The following is a 22,443-nucleotide window of genomic DNA, read 5'->3' on the forward strand; positions in this document are numbered from 1 at the left end:
CATTAGTATTAACCCGTCCAGAGATCTTATTCATCTTGCCCAAGAACGCAGACAGCAAGGAGCTTTTCCCGGAACCCAAAGCGCCCACTACGGCCACCAAGTGACCCTTCGGCATTGTCAGGTTGATGTTCTAAGAGTTATATCACATACCATTAGTATTAACCCGTCCAGAGATCTTATTCATCTCGCCCAAGAACGCAGACAGCAAGGAGCTTTTCCCGGAACCCACAGCGTCCCACTACGGTCACTAAATGACCCTTCGGCACTGTCAGGTTGATGTTCTAAGAGTAGTATCACATACCATTAGTATTAACCCGTCCAGAGATTTTATTCATCTCGCCCAAGAACGCAGACAGCAAGGAGCTTTTCCCGGAACCCACAGCTCCAACCACGGCCACCAAGTGACCCTTCGGCACTGTCAGGTTGATGTTTTTCAGGGTGAGTTCTGCGTCTTTGTCGCCCCAGGAGAAGTTCCCGTTTTCCATTACCAGTGGGTTTGCTGAAATTGTAAACATATTCATGTTGTTGAACGAGGGTTTGTTGGTTTCGGTGTGGAGGGAAAACTGTAACAAGCGCTTCAAAAATAAGCTCATAAATAATAATAGAGTAGGGTAATTTTTAAAGTTGTGCTGTTTTTAATGGCTTAATTACTAACAAATAAATACTAACCTTTCAAAATCTGACTACCCTTGCTTAATCAAACCTATAGGTACGGTACGGTATTAAATTTCAGTACCATTTCGAGCCTACAATTTATATGAAATTCTCTAGGGACCTTATTCTATTATGACTCGTATTAAAATATCAAATATTTGTCCATGTATGAAAATTGCAATTGCACCGCGGTGGATTGACGTCTCTTATGTTTTATACTACGTCGGTGGCAATAAAACATACGGCCCGCCTGATGGTAAGCAGTCTCCGTAGCCTATGGACGCCTGCAACTCCAGAGGTAATACATGCGCATTGGCGATCCTAACACTCCACACCCTTGTGAGCAGTGGCAACCTTTCTCACCGGTAGGAACTCAATACTATGAGTAGGGTCTAGTGTTATTTGGCTGCCGTTTTCTCTTATGTTTATAATAAAGTCGTGTCTGTACGTTTACGTTCTGACTTTGGGGTCCAAAATGTTAAAGGAAAAAAAATTGAATGCAACTTACGTTCTTTAGGATCGTGTTCGACCGAGTTCATGTCTAACTCATCGCAGTTCATGAATTTGTTCAATCTCTTTATACCCACAGAAGTCTAAAACATGAATGTATGATTAATATATTTTATTCGGCTAATTTTATTAAATACGACACATCACAAGCTCATGCACCAAGCATTAAATTATTTTTTAAGAACAAGATGCGTTACTACACTTCAGTTGTATCATAAATAGTTTGGGTAGCGAAATAAACTATTTACGGATTTAACGACAAACATGGATACATCGTTTGATTGAAGCGCATTCGGGTGACACCGAATATTTCATTATAAGTATCGCGTAGTTCTAAAAATGGACTTTCTTATGATTGAATTATGCGTGATTTTCGGAATTTGGCTACATTAAATCTTATATTATGCGAAAGTTAATAACTTTATACCGAGAGAGAGCGGAGTTTTCGTTTGTGGCGACGTTCGCGACATCTAGTGTCAAATAGCGGTACTGGCAAATCCGCTACCTGACGATAGATGTTGATTACGAAAATAAGCAGCGTTTCGTTAACGCGCATGTAAAGAGATTGGTGGTCTAGTATTATTAGTCTATAGCAATAGTAAAGTTCTGTCTGATTTTTACTCTCATGTATCAATGTTTGCATTAGAAGTGTAAGTAGTAGTCAATGTTAAAAGCCAAAAGCCGGATTAGTCACGAAATATATGGTATTATTTGAAAAACTGTGTCATGGTCAAGGTACAGCCCAAGAACGATGATTTCTGAAGATGATCAGTGCGGACTGAGACGTGGGATGTGAAAATTAAAATACCGACCTTCTTACATTAGTGATCGGGTCAAAATAACTTAATTACCTATATAATAGTTATATCAGACAAGCTACGTCGCTTACTGTCTTCAGTCAAATCCTCCTTCTTCAACTGTATTCATTAATAGATAATATATGTTCGCTAACAACATGCTCTTTTGGACCATTCTTACTAAAGGCATCCTTGAACGTATCGTCTAAATAAAAAATCATATAAACCTAAGAGTTCTCGTATAGATAGGTAAAGTATGATAACACGTCGGCCACACAACGCTGGTAAAAATACGGCGATGGTACGGAACCGTAGTGACGTACCGTATGCGTCAAAATTAATCGAAGTGAATTTGAAATAGAGGTTGATTAGCAAAGAAAACTTTGTAGCCGTAGTAAATTTACTGCCATCTTTCGACACATGATTAAAACTTTTAGAACGCCATTTGACTTTGATCCTTATTCTTTCACAGATATGTGTTAAATTTGTTAAATATCAAAAAGTAGCGCCATGTAATAGATCAAAGGCCAAAGGTATGGCGGCATCGCTTCAAGCGATCCAAAAATGTGGGTTCGAGACCCACGTTGGCCAGAGTTGGTCGTCGTTGATAGTGTTTGACATCTGTATATACAATTTATAGCAACACAGCTGTACAAAATACGCTGACGCAGCGTATTTTCGCATGAAATACATCACTGCCATTCCGTACCGTCACCGTATCTTGAGCAGCAGTGTGGCCGAAGCTTAAAGTCGCAAATTCTAACATAAAACATATGACGATAAGACCAATTACCAAGACTCGAAACCGGTTTGCAATACCGGTTTATTTCGGTTCCAGAAAATACAAACGTTTTAAAAACTTCGACTTAAATGAACCGTGAAATAAAACAACTCAAACCGATTATATCTCGTAATGAATTTGAAATACATCCCAACCTTTTGAGCCCTTTATAGATCATGTCATTCACGACGACGCATGCCTTCAATCGTATGCCATGTTATTAAGGGTTAGATTTGACAAATTTGCGCGTCATCGTGGATAGCACGAACTATACAGAGCTCGGTCGAGTTCAACTTGTAGAGTTATTGGCCCATCCATAGTAATTGGACATAAAAAATCAGAAAGAAACAAGCCAATACAAGTCTTGTTGTTAAGAGTGGCCAATAAATATAGCAGTCACCCTACGCGATATAATCCGTTAAAATTAATTTATATCATGAACAGCTATTGCGGTAACCCAAGAAAATACTAAGTTAACCAGTTTCAAATAGATAACTGTTTTTGGGAATATTAACGAAACGAAACATTAACGGTCTGAAAGATTAACCGGTATCCGAGTCTTGCCTATCCTAATTTATAAAACAACACATAAATGTAATAATATATAACTTACTTGTACGATATTGGATATAACGTTAGGCAGCATAGATAGTGGGAAACGTAGGATGTTGAAAAGAGACAGCGCTACGAAAGCCTTCTTAGAGTCCAGCACCTCGGTGTCATTTACCAGTACATAGCACCCGAACGACATCAGCGACACCTACGACACCATTTCACGAAACCGGTTAGGAATGAGGTCTTAAAGTATGAAATTGGGGATTTTCTTAATCAAAATTCTCTATTTTTCCAAAAATACGTAGTCTTTTAGTTTGGTCTATTATAATTACCGAAGTTGCAATACATAGTTAATAATGTTTTATTCAGTACTTCAGACAAATTGCATTTGTTTATCGGAAAATTAAAATTGTCCTATGCCTTTGAGTTGACTTTTTCACCGATTGTATTAATTTGTCTAATAAATATATTAAAGACCTGTGTACAACAGTTGCGTGTGCGTGACGTGCACGTGCGCGTTGTAATATACAGATCCTTAAGAGAGACGGCACGCCGCTTGCGTGACGTGTGCGGCTCATATATTTTACACACGCAGCAGATGTGCTCTCGCCTTAATTGTTGCCACAGAAACACGGATGTGTTGCTAGATATTTGGTCACGTTGGCCATCATTATATATTTGTTGCCAACTATATACATATAAATTGTAGAAGTTTACTTAAATGCACATGTGTGTAAAGGAAATCCGTCGCTTCATACTTTAGGACCTACGTACGTTATATAGCTGGACTGTAAGCCGACCGCGAGCTTACTTTCTTGCATGACGACTTGTAGAGCCGTTACTTCCTTCCATATACCAAAATATTGTATCCACCAATTTGACAATATGGCGATGAACCACGTAATACGTTTTAAAGAAACTGGACTGTCAAACGTTAGCACTTAAAAACCCAGTTAACGCATAATGTTCAGTCCAGGGCTAGGAAACCGTTTTATTTTTCAAACCGGTTTCGTTCATTCACCCGGGAACGAAATGGTTTTCGTTTGCGGTTACCGGTCAAAGAACTGTTCTTTTGAGATAACGGTTTATGCCAAATACGTTCCTCAAGAACGAAATTAACCGGTTAAATTGAAAATATTGAAGCAAGAGTTTAACCGAGTCTCCGAGAGATTAGAGTAACTGGTATAATATCGTTCCCCGCGAACTATGACATTCCGTTCCCTGTTTTAACCGGTTAGGAGATAGAACGATTTTTTTAATTTGCGTTCATTAATTATCATCCGAGCCCTGGTTCAGTTATACAGCGTCTCAAAGCGGATACAACATCTTTCATTTACACACCTTAGCATTAACTTGTCTATGCCCTTCCATCCAAGAAGTATCACAGAAAGAGCTATTCTGACCACCAAATATAATGGCATTGCATGGATTGTTAGTTTATGTATAGAAGAACCATAGCCGCCAATCGCGTGCTGCTAGTGGTACAGGTTTCAAGGTCACCTCGATGACAGAGACCACGATGAGAGGCAGGAGCCCTAACGGCAGGTGTATCATGAAAAATAGAGACATCGAGACGAATATCTTTTCTGCCGTCAGGTTGTGTGTTGGGTCGCTAATCACATACGTAAAGAAAGTAAGGAAGGTCACCTTGAACAGAAACATTTTTTTATGTGTTACTTTGTGTAGCTAGATTACTAACATTACAGTTTGTTGTTGGAAATGTCAGTTTATTACTTCATTCTGTTGGCATTCAAAATAATGACAAATAAATTACTTTTAGTATGTGAAACGTAATGGCACCAGTTTTAATAATTTAAAACTTTCTGGTTTAGTCAGTGACATTTGGTCAATTTGGTCTTGAGATGTACAGTGAGCTGCGAAATTGCATGGAGAAATTATGAATGAATTCATTGATAAAGTCGCCATACACTTTTACAGCTGATGGTACCGAGTAAATAACAACAATATATTTCCGTGTGAATTTCATTTCAGTAACTGGTCCAAAAATACCGGTAACCGGTATTCGGTTTCGGCAACAGCCGAATTAATAGAGATTACCGGTTTATTTGGAATACCGGTATTTTCGGAACCAATGACGATAAATACCTGAAAAAAAAATCTGATTATCCTGGTAATACAATCAAGTATTGGTAAATTTCACGATTTTCTAGGTAACTTGTTATGACAAACTAAATAAATAAATAAAAATAGTACGCTGCTAACTGTAGAAAAAGTTACCTTATATACAATTACTGTCAAACAATTTCCGGCAGTAGAAAAAAAGCAGCATATTAAAAAAAATTTGGCGCGAAGGGTTATGTTAGAAAATTTAAATATCGCATTTTTTTACTGACAAAGTTGTTTGACGGACTATAGTTAGCAAGAGAAAATAAGATCACTTTGAGCATCTTATTGTAAGGTATAGTGGCCATCAGATATATCGAAGCGGCCAAGGCGCTCACAAATATCTGAACACGCCTCTATAAGGAATATTACACGAAACTGCGTAGGGGGCGCCACTACAACAATCCATCACAATCGGAGGGTCTACCGCGAAACAAAAAAATCTAAATTTCGTTATCTAACCTCTCTATCACTCTTGCATATTCGATCGATGAAGAGGCAGATAACTAAATCTCGATTTTCGGGTTTCCCGGCAGGCCCTATGTAAACAAACCGCCTTGATGTATTAATGGCATATTTTAGTATCTGTGAAAACTCGTAAAAAAAACAGTTTAAAGCACAGTATGCTCTATGGTTTACGAAAGGTGCTAGTGCTGCACCCTGACGGCAGAACATTGCAGTAATACTCCCTATTGTCTTGACAATTTATTACGCCGCAATATACCGACCGGTTTGGCCTAGTGGGTAGTGACCCTGCCTATGAAGCTGATGGTCCCGGGTTCAAATCCTGGTAAGGGCATTTATTCGTGTGATGAGCATGGATATTTGTTCCTGAGTCATGGGTGTTTTCTATATATTTAAGTATTTATAAATATTTATATATTATATATATCGTTGTCTAAGTACCCCCAACACAAGCCTTATTGAGCTTACTGTGGGACTTAGTCAATTTGTGTAATAATGTCCTATAATATTTATTATTTATTTTATTTTTATACCGCCTTGGCGCTAGAGTGCGTGTTCAGATATTTTTGTGCACCTCGGCCGCTCCGATGGCGACTGTGCACTAAGGTAATTTTTTTCAAAATTCAACAAACTAGAAGATTACTATCAAACATGTCGCAAATCTGTGAAAATGTATAATCCGATTGTAATGAACGATAAACATGTGTAAATTGACATGAGATAATAATGTTATCAGAATTATTAAAAACCAATACAGATTGTTTATTGACATAATACTCTGATAACGATGATAAAATAATAAGATTTATTGATATTGCAATAAGTAATAAACACAAGAAAAGACGTTTAAATATGTTAAGAATTACGAGTAAGATTTTCTAATGACATATTGGAGAATAGGGAGTATTGCTGCAACGTTCTGCCGCCAGAGAGCAGCACTAGCATATATTTTAACCATAAAGTAACATATTGGGAGCGTGCACGACTGTCACGCAACCTAGTGTCCGCAAGTCTAGGGGAAAACGTCAATTCACTACATCTTATAAAACTACTCCAAAACTAAAAACTACTGAACGGATTTTCATACGACTTTCATCTATCATCTATATCTATCAATAGAGTGATTCTTGAGGAAGGCTTAAGTATATAACTTGTTAAGGTTTTGTGTAAATTGTTTGAAATATAACGATGTTGTCGGAAAAAATCACGCTGGCTAGGAGCTTTAATCGAAAACGCTGCCTAATCCGTTTGAGCTATAACAACACAATGTATGGTGGGGTTGTTTCTCATTCATAGGTCTACAAAAAAGTTGTTTAATGTCTATCTTTTAAGGATAACTTACTATATCCATTCTTAACTTCTAGAAAAAGATCACGTAATATGTGGCATTTGCAAAGCTATTTACATGGATACATTATTAACAATTATCAAAATAAATACGTTAGTTATATTAACCATTTCATACAGATTACAATGGTCCCTTACACCATACAATTTAAATGAATATTTCAGGAGTAATCGTAAATCAAAGTTTCATTTCGAGCCATATAATTGTACGAAATGTTAAAGACGCTATCCGCAGTTAGTTCAAATTTTTACCACCTTATGCGCTGGGATCGCTTTACTTACCCCCACCATGCACTTCGCACGGTCCCAATACATATTATGCCTTAAGAGCCCATCAACGTGCTCACTAGCGCCACTGGAAAATAATTGTCACTGTTTAAATTTAACGATAGATATTTAAAAAAGGGGCCGCTACGTACTGTGTTTTGTATTAAAGTACCTTTTGAATACATCAAACTAGTTTCTATGTTGCTGGATTCGTCGATCTATGAACTCAAAACGAAAAACGGGCGTTTTAACTTTGGACGCCTAGATCGACGAATCCAGCAACGTAAAAACCATTATGATGTATTCAAAAGGTACTTAAATACAAAATACAGTACGTAGCGGCCCCCCGTTTTTAAATATCTATCGTTATATTTGAATAATCACAATTATTTAGCAATGGCGCTAGTGAGCACGTTGATGGGCTCTTAAACAGTTTTTTGAGAAGTTTTCATAAGACGGTTTTTTTAGATGCCTACCGCGAAACGCGAAAATCGAAATTTGGTTATCTGCCTCTTTATCGCTCGAATATTTTCGAATATTTCGATTTTCGTGTTTCGCGGTAGGCTCTCAGTATGTTCTAGAGGGTGCCTCTAGGCAGCGGAGAGTTTTCCGTAATATCCCCTATTATATAAATTCATTATCAATGCGATTCAGTGACATCTAGATTTTTAATTTTTCAACGTATTTCTATATGTAATACTGTCTTACTATTCATAAGTGCTTGTTGCTAGGCCTACATGAATAAAGTATATTTGAACTTTGAACTATTATGTAAAGGATTTGTATTCGTTGGATCATCTCGAATCCCTCTGTCTAATTGAACTGTAATTATTTAAAATATGGTGGAAACTACATAAGCGTACTCATACACTAAACATTTTCTTATATGAATATTCTGAACCGATATTGTTATTCATCATACGGGATTCGAACCCAAACTACTAGCTTCCCATTCAAGGCTTCATCTCACGGAGAAATATTTCAAATGGAGAGATCTCGAAAATTTCCTGTTCATTAATGTGAAATTTTTTAGAAGTTTCGCAGAACTTTCATCCTTTTTCGAAAGTTTCATAAGTTTTCGAACACTTTCTGGAATCTGTAAATAACTATTAGTATATAAGGGGGCGTCCATTAATTACGGGGGGGGCTATAGGGGGGTGGAGTCAAGCTGAATCTCAGTAAAAATCACGTCACAAAAAATCTTCAACAACCGCTCGCTTAATGAACGCCCCCTAAGCTGTTGTTATGAAACACTCACCAGGAAAGGAGCGCAAGACCAAATGAACGACGTCGCAGAATTCAAGTATGCCGACTGTTTGAGCACGTGCATCTCTTTGTTTCTTATCTTAAGAATTTGGTCCTGAAAGCTGAGCTCCCACGCGTACATTTTTAAAACCTGAAAATAATACATTTTAATTTCTTAGTGTGTGCTGAGAACACGCTATCTTACTTTGGGTCACCTATTGTTCAATAAATTAGACAATTTTCACAGATCGACTTATAAAGTCCAAGCTTGTGTTGTGGGTACCAGACGACAATATAATATACAGTTATATATATATTTACAGTACATAGGGTGCTACTTTACCGCACTAGTGCGATACTCAGCACATTACGTAACTATGCCGAAAATTTAAAAGGCCATATGTACTGTAAAACGTTGTAAGATACATGTGCGAATAGGTAATTCGCAACTCGTGTCGATTTAAAACACTCCCTTCGGTCGTGTTTGAATTTATCGCCACTCGTTTCGAATTTCCTATTTTTCGCACTTGTATCGTAATGTACTATTAAATACATAGAAAACATCCATACCTCACGAACAAATATTTGTGATAAACTCACAAATAAATGCCCTTACCAGAATTCGAACCCGGGGGACTTTCTGCTCCTGTTTTTTTTCTCTTTTTTTTTGACATGTAAAAGTGCCCCCGTGGCCTATCTGCTAAACAAACGTTTAGTTTTTGAGCTTAAGGTCTTCTTTTAGTATGACCACTATATTGATATCGAAAATATTGAATAAACGTAGCGAAAACAGTTTTAAAACTTAAATGTTCTATACTTATCTTACAATGATAAAAACGAAACAAGACAGCGGAGTCTATTTCAGACCTAAAATAGACATACAGAGCTCATCAGGCCCGTCTTTGTGCCGAGGGTCACTATATAGTGTGTTTTATCATCGATAAGCCGATATTTGCGAGTGAAATCTGCAAAAACGGTCCTTTTCTTCAATACAATAATCGGTAAAATTTATGAAAGTGTTTTTTTGTGATTTCAGGGTTGGTCTCCTAGATTTTTTATTTGCAGTATGATTCCATATTAATTCCATTTGTAATGGATAAATATTCTCCCCATCTTATTTTATTTTAGTATATGGAAAACCAACAGCGGCAAATATATCTAGAACTTACAATAGAATTACAGAGCCAATTACAGGTTCTCACTTATAGAAATGTAATAACTTATAAAAAGTTTTTGCCCAACTTAATTTACACATACAAGTTCCTACAGCATAAGAACAGATCTATATATATGATCCATTTTAACAAAAATAAATTAAAATGAAAAATTTAGTTGAAGTACATATTCAATAATGCACCGAGCCCTGTCCTGCGCCAGAATTATTGTCACCCATGAAGCGTCTAATTAATTTACTTTTTATTACTGCTATGCTATTATTATATATGTCGATATCACAATTTATAGAAACTTTATTTAAACTCATGCCTGCCCTGCATATGAAACTGTTTTTCCTATACCTAGTAGTACTAATGGGACGAAAATGCCTGAGCCTCCTTGATGGAATATTAAAAGAGATCCTATTAAGCAAATTTGGACAATCTACATTACCTTTAATAATATTGACTAAGTACACTGTCTGCAATTTATGCGACTTACCTTACGATACTTACCTTAATATAATGCGAATGCAGCAAGAATTTTGCAGCAGAAGAACTAACATACCTTAATTCCATTGAGCACTTCGTTCATCAGCTTAACCCTCTCGTCCTTGTATTTCATCTGCTTGATCTGCAGACTCTTGACCCTGTTCGCGATGACGCCGTTGACGGGGATCAGCACGATCATGACCGCGAGCCCCGCGAGCACCGAGGGCCCGAGGATGCCCCACAGGAAGTACAGCGCTAGGGCTATCTGGAGCGGCGCTGACCAGATCATGTTTAGGTATGCTGTCAGTTCTAGGAATCTAAAAGGAAAGAAAGTCACGTTCATCTAAGTAAGTAGATATTCTTTATTGTCTTAATGATTCACACTTGGTATAATATGTATGTATTAATATATGTATGTTTATTTGTATTAAGTATATGTGTAAGTTTATCAATATATAGTTTATATTCATATATAGTCTCGGTTACAAATTCATTTACTTTAAAAGACACTGCACCTACTTAATATTTCTGGTTTAACCCATTGGTTGACTGGTAGAGAATGCCTTAAGGCATTATTCCGCCATTTGTACCTTCATGTATTGTGCAATAAAGATTAAATAAATAAATAAATAAATAAAGTTACAATAAATACACAGAAGACGAAATACAAGTTAAAGAATAGATAACAACGTTATTATTTCGCGAATTAGCAAAGTAATATTTTTGTTGTAATTAATATGGATTTCCGCAAAGTAGCGCCTTATTATTTAACATCGGTTATGCTAGACAGAAAATTCTATAGGTAGTATTATTTATCTTGAACTAAAACAAAGGAAAGTATATTTGATTTAATTACTCTTTGTATGTATGTAATACAATAGGGTGATAACGACTTGGAAGCCGAACGTCGCAGCGAACTCGACTCAAAGCGAGATGACTTTGGACCCGGGTACGTTCTTAAACTACGTCCAAAAGAGAGGTATGGGCATTGTGAATGTCATCTCGCTTTGTGTGGTAGGGCACAGCACAGCGGATGTCATTCCAGATCTAGAGCAGAGCCCAACTGCGGAAGTACCTTACAGAAAACCGCAGCCAAATAACACTAGACCCTACTCAGCGTTCTGTTTCTGCCGGTGAGTAAGGTTTGCAGAGCTCAACGAGGGTATGGAGGTAACGCGCGTGTAACCCGTCTAGAGTTCCAGACGTACATAGGCTACGGAGACTGTTTACCATCAGGTGGGCCGTATGCTTGTTTGCCAGCGATGTAGTATAAAAAAAATGAGCTTAATGCTCGCCAACCTCAATGTCCTATAATTATGTAGGTGGTGTGTTGACGTGCCTCAAATGCGCTAGGAAGTTTAGTAAGAAGGTTGGGTTAATATAAATATAAAATGCCAAAAAAGATTGTCTAAGATGCAAGAGAAAATATTTTGAATAACAAACATTTACTTTAAAAAAATAATGAACAACGTTTTGAAATTAAATAGTCGTTGACATGACTAATGCTGACATTTTATAGTACAGTCAACTATAGGGACCGTGCGCGTTGGAGGGTCTGCCATCTTGTGGCCTGAATCGGAACCATAAACATGCACATGTACACGTCACGTGTTTTCTTGTGCATAGTAGGTTCTGCCATCTTGTGGGCTACATCGGAACAATAAACATCACATTTACGCCTTGCGCCAAAAATCTGACGGCTCCTGTGCTGCCTCCTACAGTTCATGCACGCTCCCTATACATTACGTGGGCACATTATTAAAGTATGTAAACTGCTATCTCGGGGCCAAATAGAATATCGTCAGGGCAGGCTTTACAGTTTCTTATTTAGTGTATTAAATTATTTGCTAACTACTATTGTTAGTTCAGCTACTTCTTGACATAACGTGATTCGCCGCTTATCAATCACTGTCATTTATCCTGCAAGTAATTTTCTTATCTCAATAGTTTGATAAGCGAACTTATCATATACCGTAACTGAGCTAAAATGATAGAAATTTGAAGAGGCGAATGGATCGAATGAAGAACGGATTTACTTTTCTTTCCACAGGCAATTAATACTCATCGATTCAATTCTAAAAATCTCAAATACAATTAGGTTGCGTCGTTTTATCAGTTCCTATGGCCACCTTGGACCCGGGTATGTCCTTAAACTACGTCCACAAGAGAGGTATGGGCATTGTGAATGTCATCTCGCTCTGTGTGGTAGGGCACAGCACAGCGGATGTCATTCCAGATCTAGAGCAGAGCCCAACTGGGGAAGTACCTCCACCTTATAGAAAATCGCAGCCAAATAACACTAGACCCTACTAATAGTGTTGTGTTCCTGCCGGTGAGTAAGGTTGCCAGAGCTCAACGAGGGTGGGAGGGGGTTAGGGTCGGCAACGCGCATGTAACTCCTCTGGAGTTGCAGGCGTACATAGGCTACGGATACTGCTTACCATCAGGCAGGCCGTATGCTTGTTTGCCACCGACGTAGTATAAAAAAAAAACCTCCTGTGACCATCATCAGATCAGCTTTATGATACATAATGCATTGTCACCTAACTGTTTCAGCTCAAACGAATAATAATAAATATAAATAAATAAATATTATAGGGACATTCTTACATAAATTGACTAAGTCCCACGGTAAGCACAAGGCTTGTGTTGTACTTAGGGTACTCAGACAACGATATATATAATATACAAATACTTAAAAACATAGAAAACATCCATGGCTCAGGTACAAATATCTGTGCTCATCGCACAAATAAATGTCCTTACCATTCGAACCCAGGACCACCGGCTTCATAGGCAGGGTCACCACCCACTAGGCCAGACCGGTCGTCAAATAAAAATGGCAAGTGGGTCTAATTTAACTTGCAAGATTTGACCCGAAAATACATTTGTAAGAACAGCTTAGGAATAAAAATCATAAATATAAAAATCTGTTGTCAGTTCAACCATGTTACAAAATATGGTGACATTGATAATAATGAATACTGAATCATCCTCTTCAATGTGTGACGATTTCTGTTCAAAGTGACTCAGAGCCTACTTCACATTATTTTTAGACGGCCCGTGACTTTGCATATTTTGGTCATTGCGGCCAGATTACAAAGTTGTGACATGACTATAATATTCCAGGACCTCCCACAATAGTTCCAAATGTAAAACATATTCCTGACCACGTGTCAAAAATGTGCTCAAAGATATTAGGCGTTAGAACGCTTTTGATGTTAACCACCGATCCTTTTAATGATAATGATATTTATTTTGCACGATTTCGGGAAGTTACAATAGGATGTTGAAAAAAAAAGTGTTCGCTAAAATCTGCCACACATGGCATGCACAATTAATTGCTTAAAAACTAAGTCTTAAAATATCTTAAACTAATATTTACAATCATGCAATAAAAAAATAAGAGCATAGATTAATTGGAATAGGTACTATGTCATAAAAAATATATTTTCTTGCCATAGTAGTGTCCGACCGAAGTTCTGGTTTCGGTCAAAAAATTACCCAACCTTCCCGCCGCGCCAAACCTGTTTTGGGTAGGGTCCGGTAGAAGTTTCGGTTTTGGCCGAAACTAGAACAAAACCGAACCGAATTTTTCAAAAACTCTGCTGGCTGGACCTACTGCACTTTTAAGTGATAGTGACAAGTTAACCTTCAGTTATTTAACTGAAGGTTAAATATCAGTTATTATAACTAAAAAGTTGCTATTGCACAACCAAACGAGTTCTATTTTTGAAAGGGAATTTACACGTCATGTTCCGGTCATTAGGTCACATAATCGTCCAATGACTAGGTGACGTCCTACATTCCTACAATATTCATAATGTGTGTGAAATTATAAAACGAGTTGCCACAGTGACCAAGTAATAACACACTGGTGCGTTGTCAGCTGATTGGGCTAGGGGGCAGTTGATATGGCCGATGGCTAAGGGGAGAGGGAGGGGCACACATTTGGTTACAAATTGTATCCTCTAGCCCTTCCCACCTGAGGATCGGCACCCCCTTGATAACACACGAACAGTAATTATGGTTAAATTCCGATCACTTAACTATTAGACGGAGCATGTACTGTGGAACGACGACGCCTTACTTGTGGTTGGATATGAGACTTTTTTTGGTTTTCGACGATAACTTTTTAGTATCTAAACGATAATCTATGAAAGTAAGCAACGATCTTGGGATTTTGTTCAGGAATATCCCTCCCAAATTTTACGATTCTTTGTGAACACCACAAATAGTTATCATCGAAAAACATAAAAATATGGATGTTTTTTCTATATATATATATATATATATATATATAAGTATTTATATATAACTATGCCTATGTCGTCTAGTAAGACTTACTACACAAGCCTTATTGAGCTAACTATGACTGGGTCCACCTGTGTAAAAATGTCCTATAATATTTATTTATTATAAATTTAAAAGAGCACCTACGTATTGTGATCGCTTGCGCGCTTCTAAACGCATGAAGTCTGCTGTCAGTAGTCTATGTGTTTTTATAAATTGACCCCGGACCCGGGTACGTCCTTAAACTACGGCCAAAAGAGAGGTATGGGCATTGTGAATGTCATCTCGCTTTGTGTGGTAGGGCACAGCACAGCAGATGTCATTCCAGATCTAGAGCAGAGCCCAACTGGGGAAGTACCTCCACCTTACAGAAAACCGCAGCCAAATAACACTCTCATAGTGTTGTGTTCCTGCCGGTGAGTAAGGTTGCCAGAGCTCAACGAGGGGGGGGGGGGGGGATGCTAGGGTCAGCAACGCGCATGTAGCTCCTCTGGAGTTGCAGGCGTACATAGGCTACGGAGACTGCTTACCATCAGGCGGGCCGTATGCTTGTTTGCCATCGACGTAGTATATAAAAAAAAAAAGCATTTACTATCAAATTATCCTCATACTTAGTATTTGAGTTCAGCTTTGCTTTTTTTTTTGTAAAAGTTTGTTTCAAATTAATCAGCTTCTGGTATTAATTTCATTTGTGGCACAAGATTCAGTCGCTAAGGCCTCGTAGCTCTCCAACGGATGGACGGATTTCGATGCGGTTATCTATGTTTGATAGAAATCGATCCAGCAGTTTGAAGAGTATCAGCTCTTTTCCAAAAAGATGTAAGGCATTTTTGGCATAAAATGTTTTTTTCTGGCATATAGCCAATAAAGGGGTTTTAGTTTTTTTTTAATTTAATATTTATATTCAATGAGTGGTTAGCGGCCTTCATAAAAATTGACGATCAATGGTAAATGCGTTTAGGTTTTTTTTAATACTACGTTGGTGGCAAACAAGCATACGGCCCGCCTGATGGTCAGTAGTCTCCGTAGCCTATGTATGCCTTTAAATCCAGAGGAGTTAGATGCGCGTTGCCGACCAACACTCCGCACCCTCGTGGAACTCTGGCAACCTTACTCACCGGCAGGAACACAACACTATGAGTAGGGCCTAGTGTTATTTGGCTGCGATTTTCTGTAAGGTGGAGGTACTCGTACTTCCGCAGTTGGGCTCTCCTCTAGATCTGGAATGACATCTGCTGTGCTGTGCCCTACCACACAAAGCGAGATGGCATTCACAATGCCCATACCTCTCTTTTGGACGTAGTTTAAGGACGTACCGGGTCCAAAAGGTTATGTTATGTTCGACAATCTCTGAATGGTAATAGGTCATACTAAACCATTGTTACTATGGGGCCAATTCGGAAAACGCGATAATATTTACATAATCACCCCCACTCACAAAATCGAGATAAATGTGATTTGATTAGATATAGCGAAATGTTTATAATGAGGGAACTTAAAACGAGGAGAAATATGGAGGTTCTGAGGTTATTATTGACAACATTTTCACTATCGATTAACCTCTTTCTTTACTTGGAAGAATATAATAGAGGAGTTTCATCTATCATACTTGAATAGTTTTACCACAAGAAATACGAATTTACTTAAAACTGTTTGGTTACAAAAAACATGACATTTATCTTTAATTTCAAAATTAAAATTGTAGTTTCATTATCTGTACGAGTATCTTACGTGACCGAAAACGCCAACTGCCACTTTCTTGAGTGACGTCACTATAGCAGAAACAAGTGTTCAATTCGTAACAACAGCGAATTCTTTGTTACTGCTATGCCATTATGACGTCACGATAATGGCGGCTGCATTTTTGGCGCGAACATTTATTGTTTAAATTTTAAACAATTTTTCTTTGCATATATCGATGTTATTTTCATGTAATAAAAATACCAGTTGGCTATCGAAGCTATACGAACATTTATAGTAAACGAACTAGCTATTTTGGCTCAGTGATCCAAAAAGAATGCCCTCCGAAACGAGAGCGTGCCACCTGTCCCGATCCTGCGCAACTTCCTGCCAGTGACTGACGTGAAGCTGAAGCAGATCCGCCGCCACACTGTCTTCCCAGCGATACCGGGGCGGACCCACCGGACGGCTACCAATCGGTCGTCCCAAGAAAGCTCGCTTGACAGCCCGATCCTCTCCCATTCTGAGTAGGTGACCAAACCAGCGAAGTCTCTGGGCTTTCGTTTCGCCGATGATATTAGGCTCGGCCACTAACTCCTCGATTTCGGCATTTTTCCGGATTCTCCAAGTGCCGTCATCTCTCTGAATAGGCCGCGGGATCTTGCGAAAAACTTTCCTCTCTGCTCCCAGGCGCTGACTTTCTACTTTCAGTTTTAGGGAGCAGGCCTCATGGCTTGATAATATATTAATAATAATACTTAAAAATGTAGAAGAACGTATTGTAATAGAAGTTAGCGGCCTTCAATGATTTTTTTTATTTTATTTATTTTTTCAAATATTTACACGGCATATGCCAATACACCGAATAATTAGACTATACAAATACAAAACATATATAAAATAAAAAACAGATATTCATTAATAATCAAATACAAGTGCTGGAAAGCCTATAATCCATCATCTCACAGAACCTCCGACACTCCTGGCACACATTCGCCCATCTCCCCGCAAACAAGTCACACTCTGGTGCTGATGTCAAGAGTGCATTGAGCAGCGATAACGCGCGGAGGAGTGGCGAGTTCCTGCGCGATACTGTGCGCGCCGCCGGTACGGCCAACAGTGGACGCGTTCGCGGCCTGAAGAAGACTCGAGGAATATCCGGGACGTACAACTTCAAGACTCGATCTACCAGTTCCGGGCAGTCCAAGTCACCGCGCAATATGCGACAAGCTGTAGTCAGCAAGATGTTGTTGCGCCTCACCTCACAATGATGACTTAGATACATAAAAGATAAAGGCCGCTAACTTCCATTACAATACGTTCTTCTGCATTTTTTCATCAATTCATCATAGTTTGTTTGGATACATGTCTACGTTTTTTACTTTGCGGTCGGATAATTATTTCAAGGACGTTGGTTCACGGAACTGATTGTTTTGTTGGAGTTGGAGTAATAGCTGTTTAACAGTTTTTGTTTGAATTCCGATACCATAGAAACTCTTAATTAAATATTATTTTTCTAAGCACACCTGTTATTAAAAAAAACGAATGGAGTGTTCATATTGTTTTTACCGTTTTTTTTTAATACTACGTCGGTGGCAAACAAGCATACGGCCCGCCTGATGTTAAGCAGTCTCCGTAGCCTATGGACACATGCAACTCCGGAGGAGTTACATGCGCGTTGCCGACCCTAACACCGCACCCTCGTCGAGCTCTGGCAACCTTACTCACCGGCAGGAACACAACACTATGTGTAGGGTCTAGTGTTACTTGGCTGAGGTTTTCTGGTCTTCACTGTTTTTGGAGAAACCTACAAAAATTGTATTACAAGACCAGAGCGTAAAACTGCATTTGCGTTGAGGCGGAGATGAACGGAGGCGTGCGGTAATCAATCAATAGCATTTCGGCGGAGATGAACGGAGGCGTGCGGTAATCAATCAATAGCATTTCGGCGGAGATGAACGGAGGTGTGCGGTAATCAATCAATAGCATTGGTTGTAATCCGTAACAGTAAAAAGATGTGGATTATGTTCTCATTGGTTGATTTTTAACGTATTTAATTTGTATTTACCTAGTCATTTTAGAACATGACGAACATAAAAAAAAAAAAAAAATTGGGGTTGGTCCCGTCACAGGTCCCATAGTAAAAGTTGCTCAGTATGACCTATATATTCAGCCCGTAAATTATTGCAGGTGATTTAAATAAACAGCCTCTATACACGAGCCTAGCCGCCTCCATACAATCGATGTTACCTAATTTCACACTACTAGCTTAAATGCCATGTAACTTTGTATGGACATTCAAGTAACATTATATACCTAAGTGTCTGGTAAAAGTTATCGTTACAAAAAAAATAAAAAAATGCATACAGAGAGTAAACGTTTCACATACCAATTTGTGTAATAATGTCCTATAATATTTATGTATTTACATACAAAACTTCTGCCCGTCCCATTTTATTTATAGTACAATTTGTTGAAAATAATAGCCTAACTTCGATTGTATGACAGCGGCATTTTATCGGAGGGTTCGTGACTCTTAATACGGTTCTAAACAAAACATATTGTAGTCGAAACTGAAATAAATGCCATATGTATATGAATTTACAGTACATATATTGCTACTTTCCCGCACGCGTGCGGGAATGAGCACTTTCCGTGCATAGGTCGAAACATTAAAGAGCCATAATTATGTACTGTATGTAAAACGTTGTCCGATACACGTGCGAATAGGCATGAATTGTGAATTTCCTATTTACTGCACTTGTATCATAATTTCGTAATATACAAGTCGCCCAGTATGCCTGTATGGCTAAGATGGTCGGCTCTTTATCATTTGTCACGATACCTGTCACGTTCTAACAAGTATGTAAGTGCGAAAGTGACGGGCATACTGACAAGTGATAAATATGGAACCATGCTGCCACCGCTGAAATACTCAATGGCATAGATATCGTTATTATCTTATCTATCCCGCGCCTCCACACAAGTTGTCAATATTCACGACCTTGAACTGTTTTCACCAAGTTATCTTTCTACTACGTACACTATCTACAAATTAAAGTCATCTATCTCTTTCACTCTTGATCTTACTATGACAGCCAGTGCGAAGGAACTCAATACTCAATGTTTTATTGCAAATTCACAAAGTGGTTATACAGGTGGTAAACTGATTAGCTAGGTCTTTGTGAACCCTGTTGGGCACTGCAATATTATTTACAATTCTAAGGAGAGGAGAATTTGTGATTAAGTATCTTATAAATAATAATAATTAGCAAATATACCTGTGATAAAATAAAAATTAAATTTATGTCAAAAATACAGACTTCGTGTCAAAAGTTTTAATTATGATTTTACTGCCTCTGTTTGAGTTTGGACAAAAACGCTCTCTGGATGTTCTCGTCTACAGATTGAATTTCTCAACCGATTCTCGGGAAATTTTGTGAGCACGTTCGATACTTGAATATTTTTTTCTGTAGTTTCTTTTTCGGAAAAAGTTCAAAATGGCGGAAGTTGGCATAAAGGACTTAAGCGCCATTGGGTCTATGGCACTTAAGACTATTGTGAGTTCGCTGTGATAACGAGTCAACGAAGTAACTTAAGTAGGTATGTTTTATTTATATATTTTATTATGCTTGTCGTTCAAGTCTATAGCTCACAGAGACAATAGTTTTCTCGTAACTTGCAAATTGCAATGTATGTATGTTCGGGTAAAATTTGCAAGCTAAATTAGACACATTTCCCTTCGGAAACGGTTTATAAAACACCGGTTTATTTCGAAACGCGAACGTTTTAAGAACGTTATTGTACCATAAAAAAACCGGTTTATTTGACGAGCCACGAAACGGCCGGCCGGCCGGCCTGTTGCTGTGCCACGTAAACATAGACAACATCGGAACAAACAGGTTTTTAGTGCTCTAAATCGGTTAATTTGACAAGAACTGTTCTCATAAAAATCGGTTGTAGAAATAACGGGTTTTCGAGCCTTGCCCTTCACTTAGATTCGATTGAGCTGAAACTTGACATACATATGCAAGTTGGGTGACAATGCAATATTATGGTACCGTTGACCTGATCTGATGGTAGTGGAGCCCAAGAGGGGATTTTAGTAGTAATATAATGTATAGTGTGTTCTCCATGTAAATAAATAATAGTAACTGACTGTTTTTTTCCTAATTTTTCTAATTCTCTAACTATTTATGCTAATGTCTTAATTTCAATTATGTTATTTTTCAATGCTTAGATTTGACACATTATATTTGCACGCTTGCTTGCAAGCAAAATACACATTGTACCTGAATAGTCCTAACACCTTATGTTACTGTATTTTTGCAAATAAATAAATGATTGATTGATTGATTGATAAAACACTTTATTGCATAAAACAAGTACATAACAAATAGCAAATATAAGTGTACAAATGGCGAACTTATCCCTGTGAGGGATCTCTTCCAGCTAGAGATAAATAGAAGATGGTAGTCAAACACAGATTTGTAATATTGGCTAGATTTAAAAGATTTTTCTATTTACTCGACCGTCTCAGATTAAGAGATGACGAGTTATATCTGGCTATCCGTGGAGTCTACCTTCACCACTTTTAGCCGTGTATGTTGGTCCGTTGGTGGGCAATTAAAAAATCGTTAAATAGATTGTGGATTAGGTTAGTTTGGTGCACGTTTAATATTATAGGACATTATTACACAAATTGACTAAGTCCCACAGTAAGCTCAATAAGGCTTGTGTTGAGAGTACTTAGACAACGATATATATAATATATAAATATTTATAAATACTTAAATACATAGAAAACACCCATGACTCAGGAACAAATATCCATGCTCATCACACGAATAAATGCCCTTACCAGGATTTGAACCCGGGACCATCAGCTTCGTAGGCAGGGTCACTACCCACTAGGCCAAACCGGTCGTCGGCCAAACGTTGATTCCATAATTGTGCTAATACTTAATCAAACAAATCATATGTACGCGTTCTTTTTAACTGCCGAATGCAGTTTTTTAACAAAATGCATTATTTAAGCAATAAAAGCGCTGGTGGCCTAGTGGTAAGAGCGTGCGACTTGCAATCCGTAGGTCGCGAGTTCAGACCCCGGCTCGTACCAATGAGATTTTCGGAACTTATGTACGAAATATCATTTGATATTTACCAGTCGCTTTTCGGTGAAGGAAAACATCGTGAGGAAACCGGATTAATCCCAACAAGGTCTAATTTACCCTCTGGGTTGGAAGGTCAGATGGCAGTCGCTTTCGTAAAAACTAGTGCCTACGCCAAATCTTGGGATTAGTTGTCAAGCGGACCCCAGGCTGCCATGAGCCGTGGCAAAATGCCGGGACAACGCGAGGAAGAGGAAAGATCTTACCTTTGAGCATCCACAGACATCAAATTGACAATTTCTCCAACAGTAGACTCCTTTCTAGCCGCATTGGACATCCTGAGCGACTTCCTATAGATGGCGCTAGTGAGGGCAGTTCTAATTCTCATGCCCACAAGGTACATTCTCGTGAAGTAGTGCGCGAGAAGCATGGTTTGTATGGAGGCGCACACGAGTAGGCCCACTGCGTAAAGGTAGCCTTTCCATACTGGTGTGTCTTTTTCTCCTATGAAGGCTATTAGGTATCTGAAAACGAGTACAATAGTTGAAAACTGTTTTACTTTCGTGTGAAATTAAATATATTCAGTATTAATATTAACTATTATTGTCGTATTTTTAAAAACCAATAAATAATTCATTCATTTTATATTAAAAAAAATTAAATTGATTCATATGAAAGGGGACTTTGCATGGCGACCCCGCCGAAACGATTATTCATTACCGTATTTTTACGGACTCTTTAATATTTCTGGCAACTAGATAATCAAACGTAGCCTTATTTTCTCTTTACAATACTGTTAATTAATATACATACTCGAGCAACTGTGTGGACAAGAAAATCAACAGATCGTTGGTTAATTTCAAGGTCGAGCCGAATAAGAATTGCGGGCCGAACACAAGGCCCATCGCCGGCAGTACGGACGCTTTCTTAACTAGTAATTTTACTTACTTGAGCAATTGTGGCAACAC

At 38.3% G+C, this 22,443-nt stretch overlaps 1 protein-coding gene across 1 annotated transcript in view; it reads right to left on the minus strand.

The window, feature by feature from the left end:
• LOC133515534 (ATP-binding cassette sub-family C member 3) overlaps positions 1–22,443 on the minus strand; it is a 92,138-nt gene that overhangs the window by 37,645 nt on the left and 32,050 nt on the right. Inside the window, exons 7-12 of the mRNA XM_061848082.1 lie at positions 21,742–21,999; positions 10,468–10,708; positions 8,759–8,896; positions 3,356–3,502; positions 1,163–1,247; positions 302–499 (exon numbers count right to left, since the gene is read on the minus strand). Coding sequence (XP_061704066.1) covers positions 302–499; positions 1,163–1,247; positions 3,356–3,502; positions 8,759–8,896; positions 10,468–10,708; positions 21,742–21,999 — 1,067 coding nt within the window. The remainder of the gene's footprint in view (positions 1–301; positions 500–1,162; positions 1,248–3,355; positions 3,503–8,758; positions 8,897–10,467; positions 10,709–21,741; positions 22,000–22,443) is intronic.

The sequence above is a fragment of the Cydia pomonella genome, chromosome 2, assembly GCF_033807575.1.
Source record: "Cydia pomonella isolate Wapato2018A chromosome 2, ilCydPomo1, whole genome shotgun sequence".
Classification (NCBI taxonomy): Eukaryota; Metazoa; Arthropoda; class Insecta; order Lepidoptera; family Tortricidae; genus Cydia; species Cydia pomonella.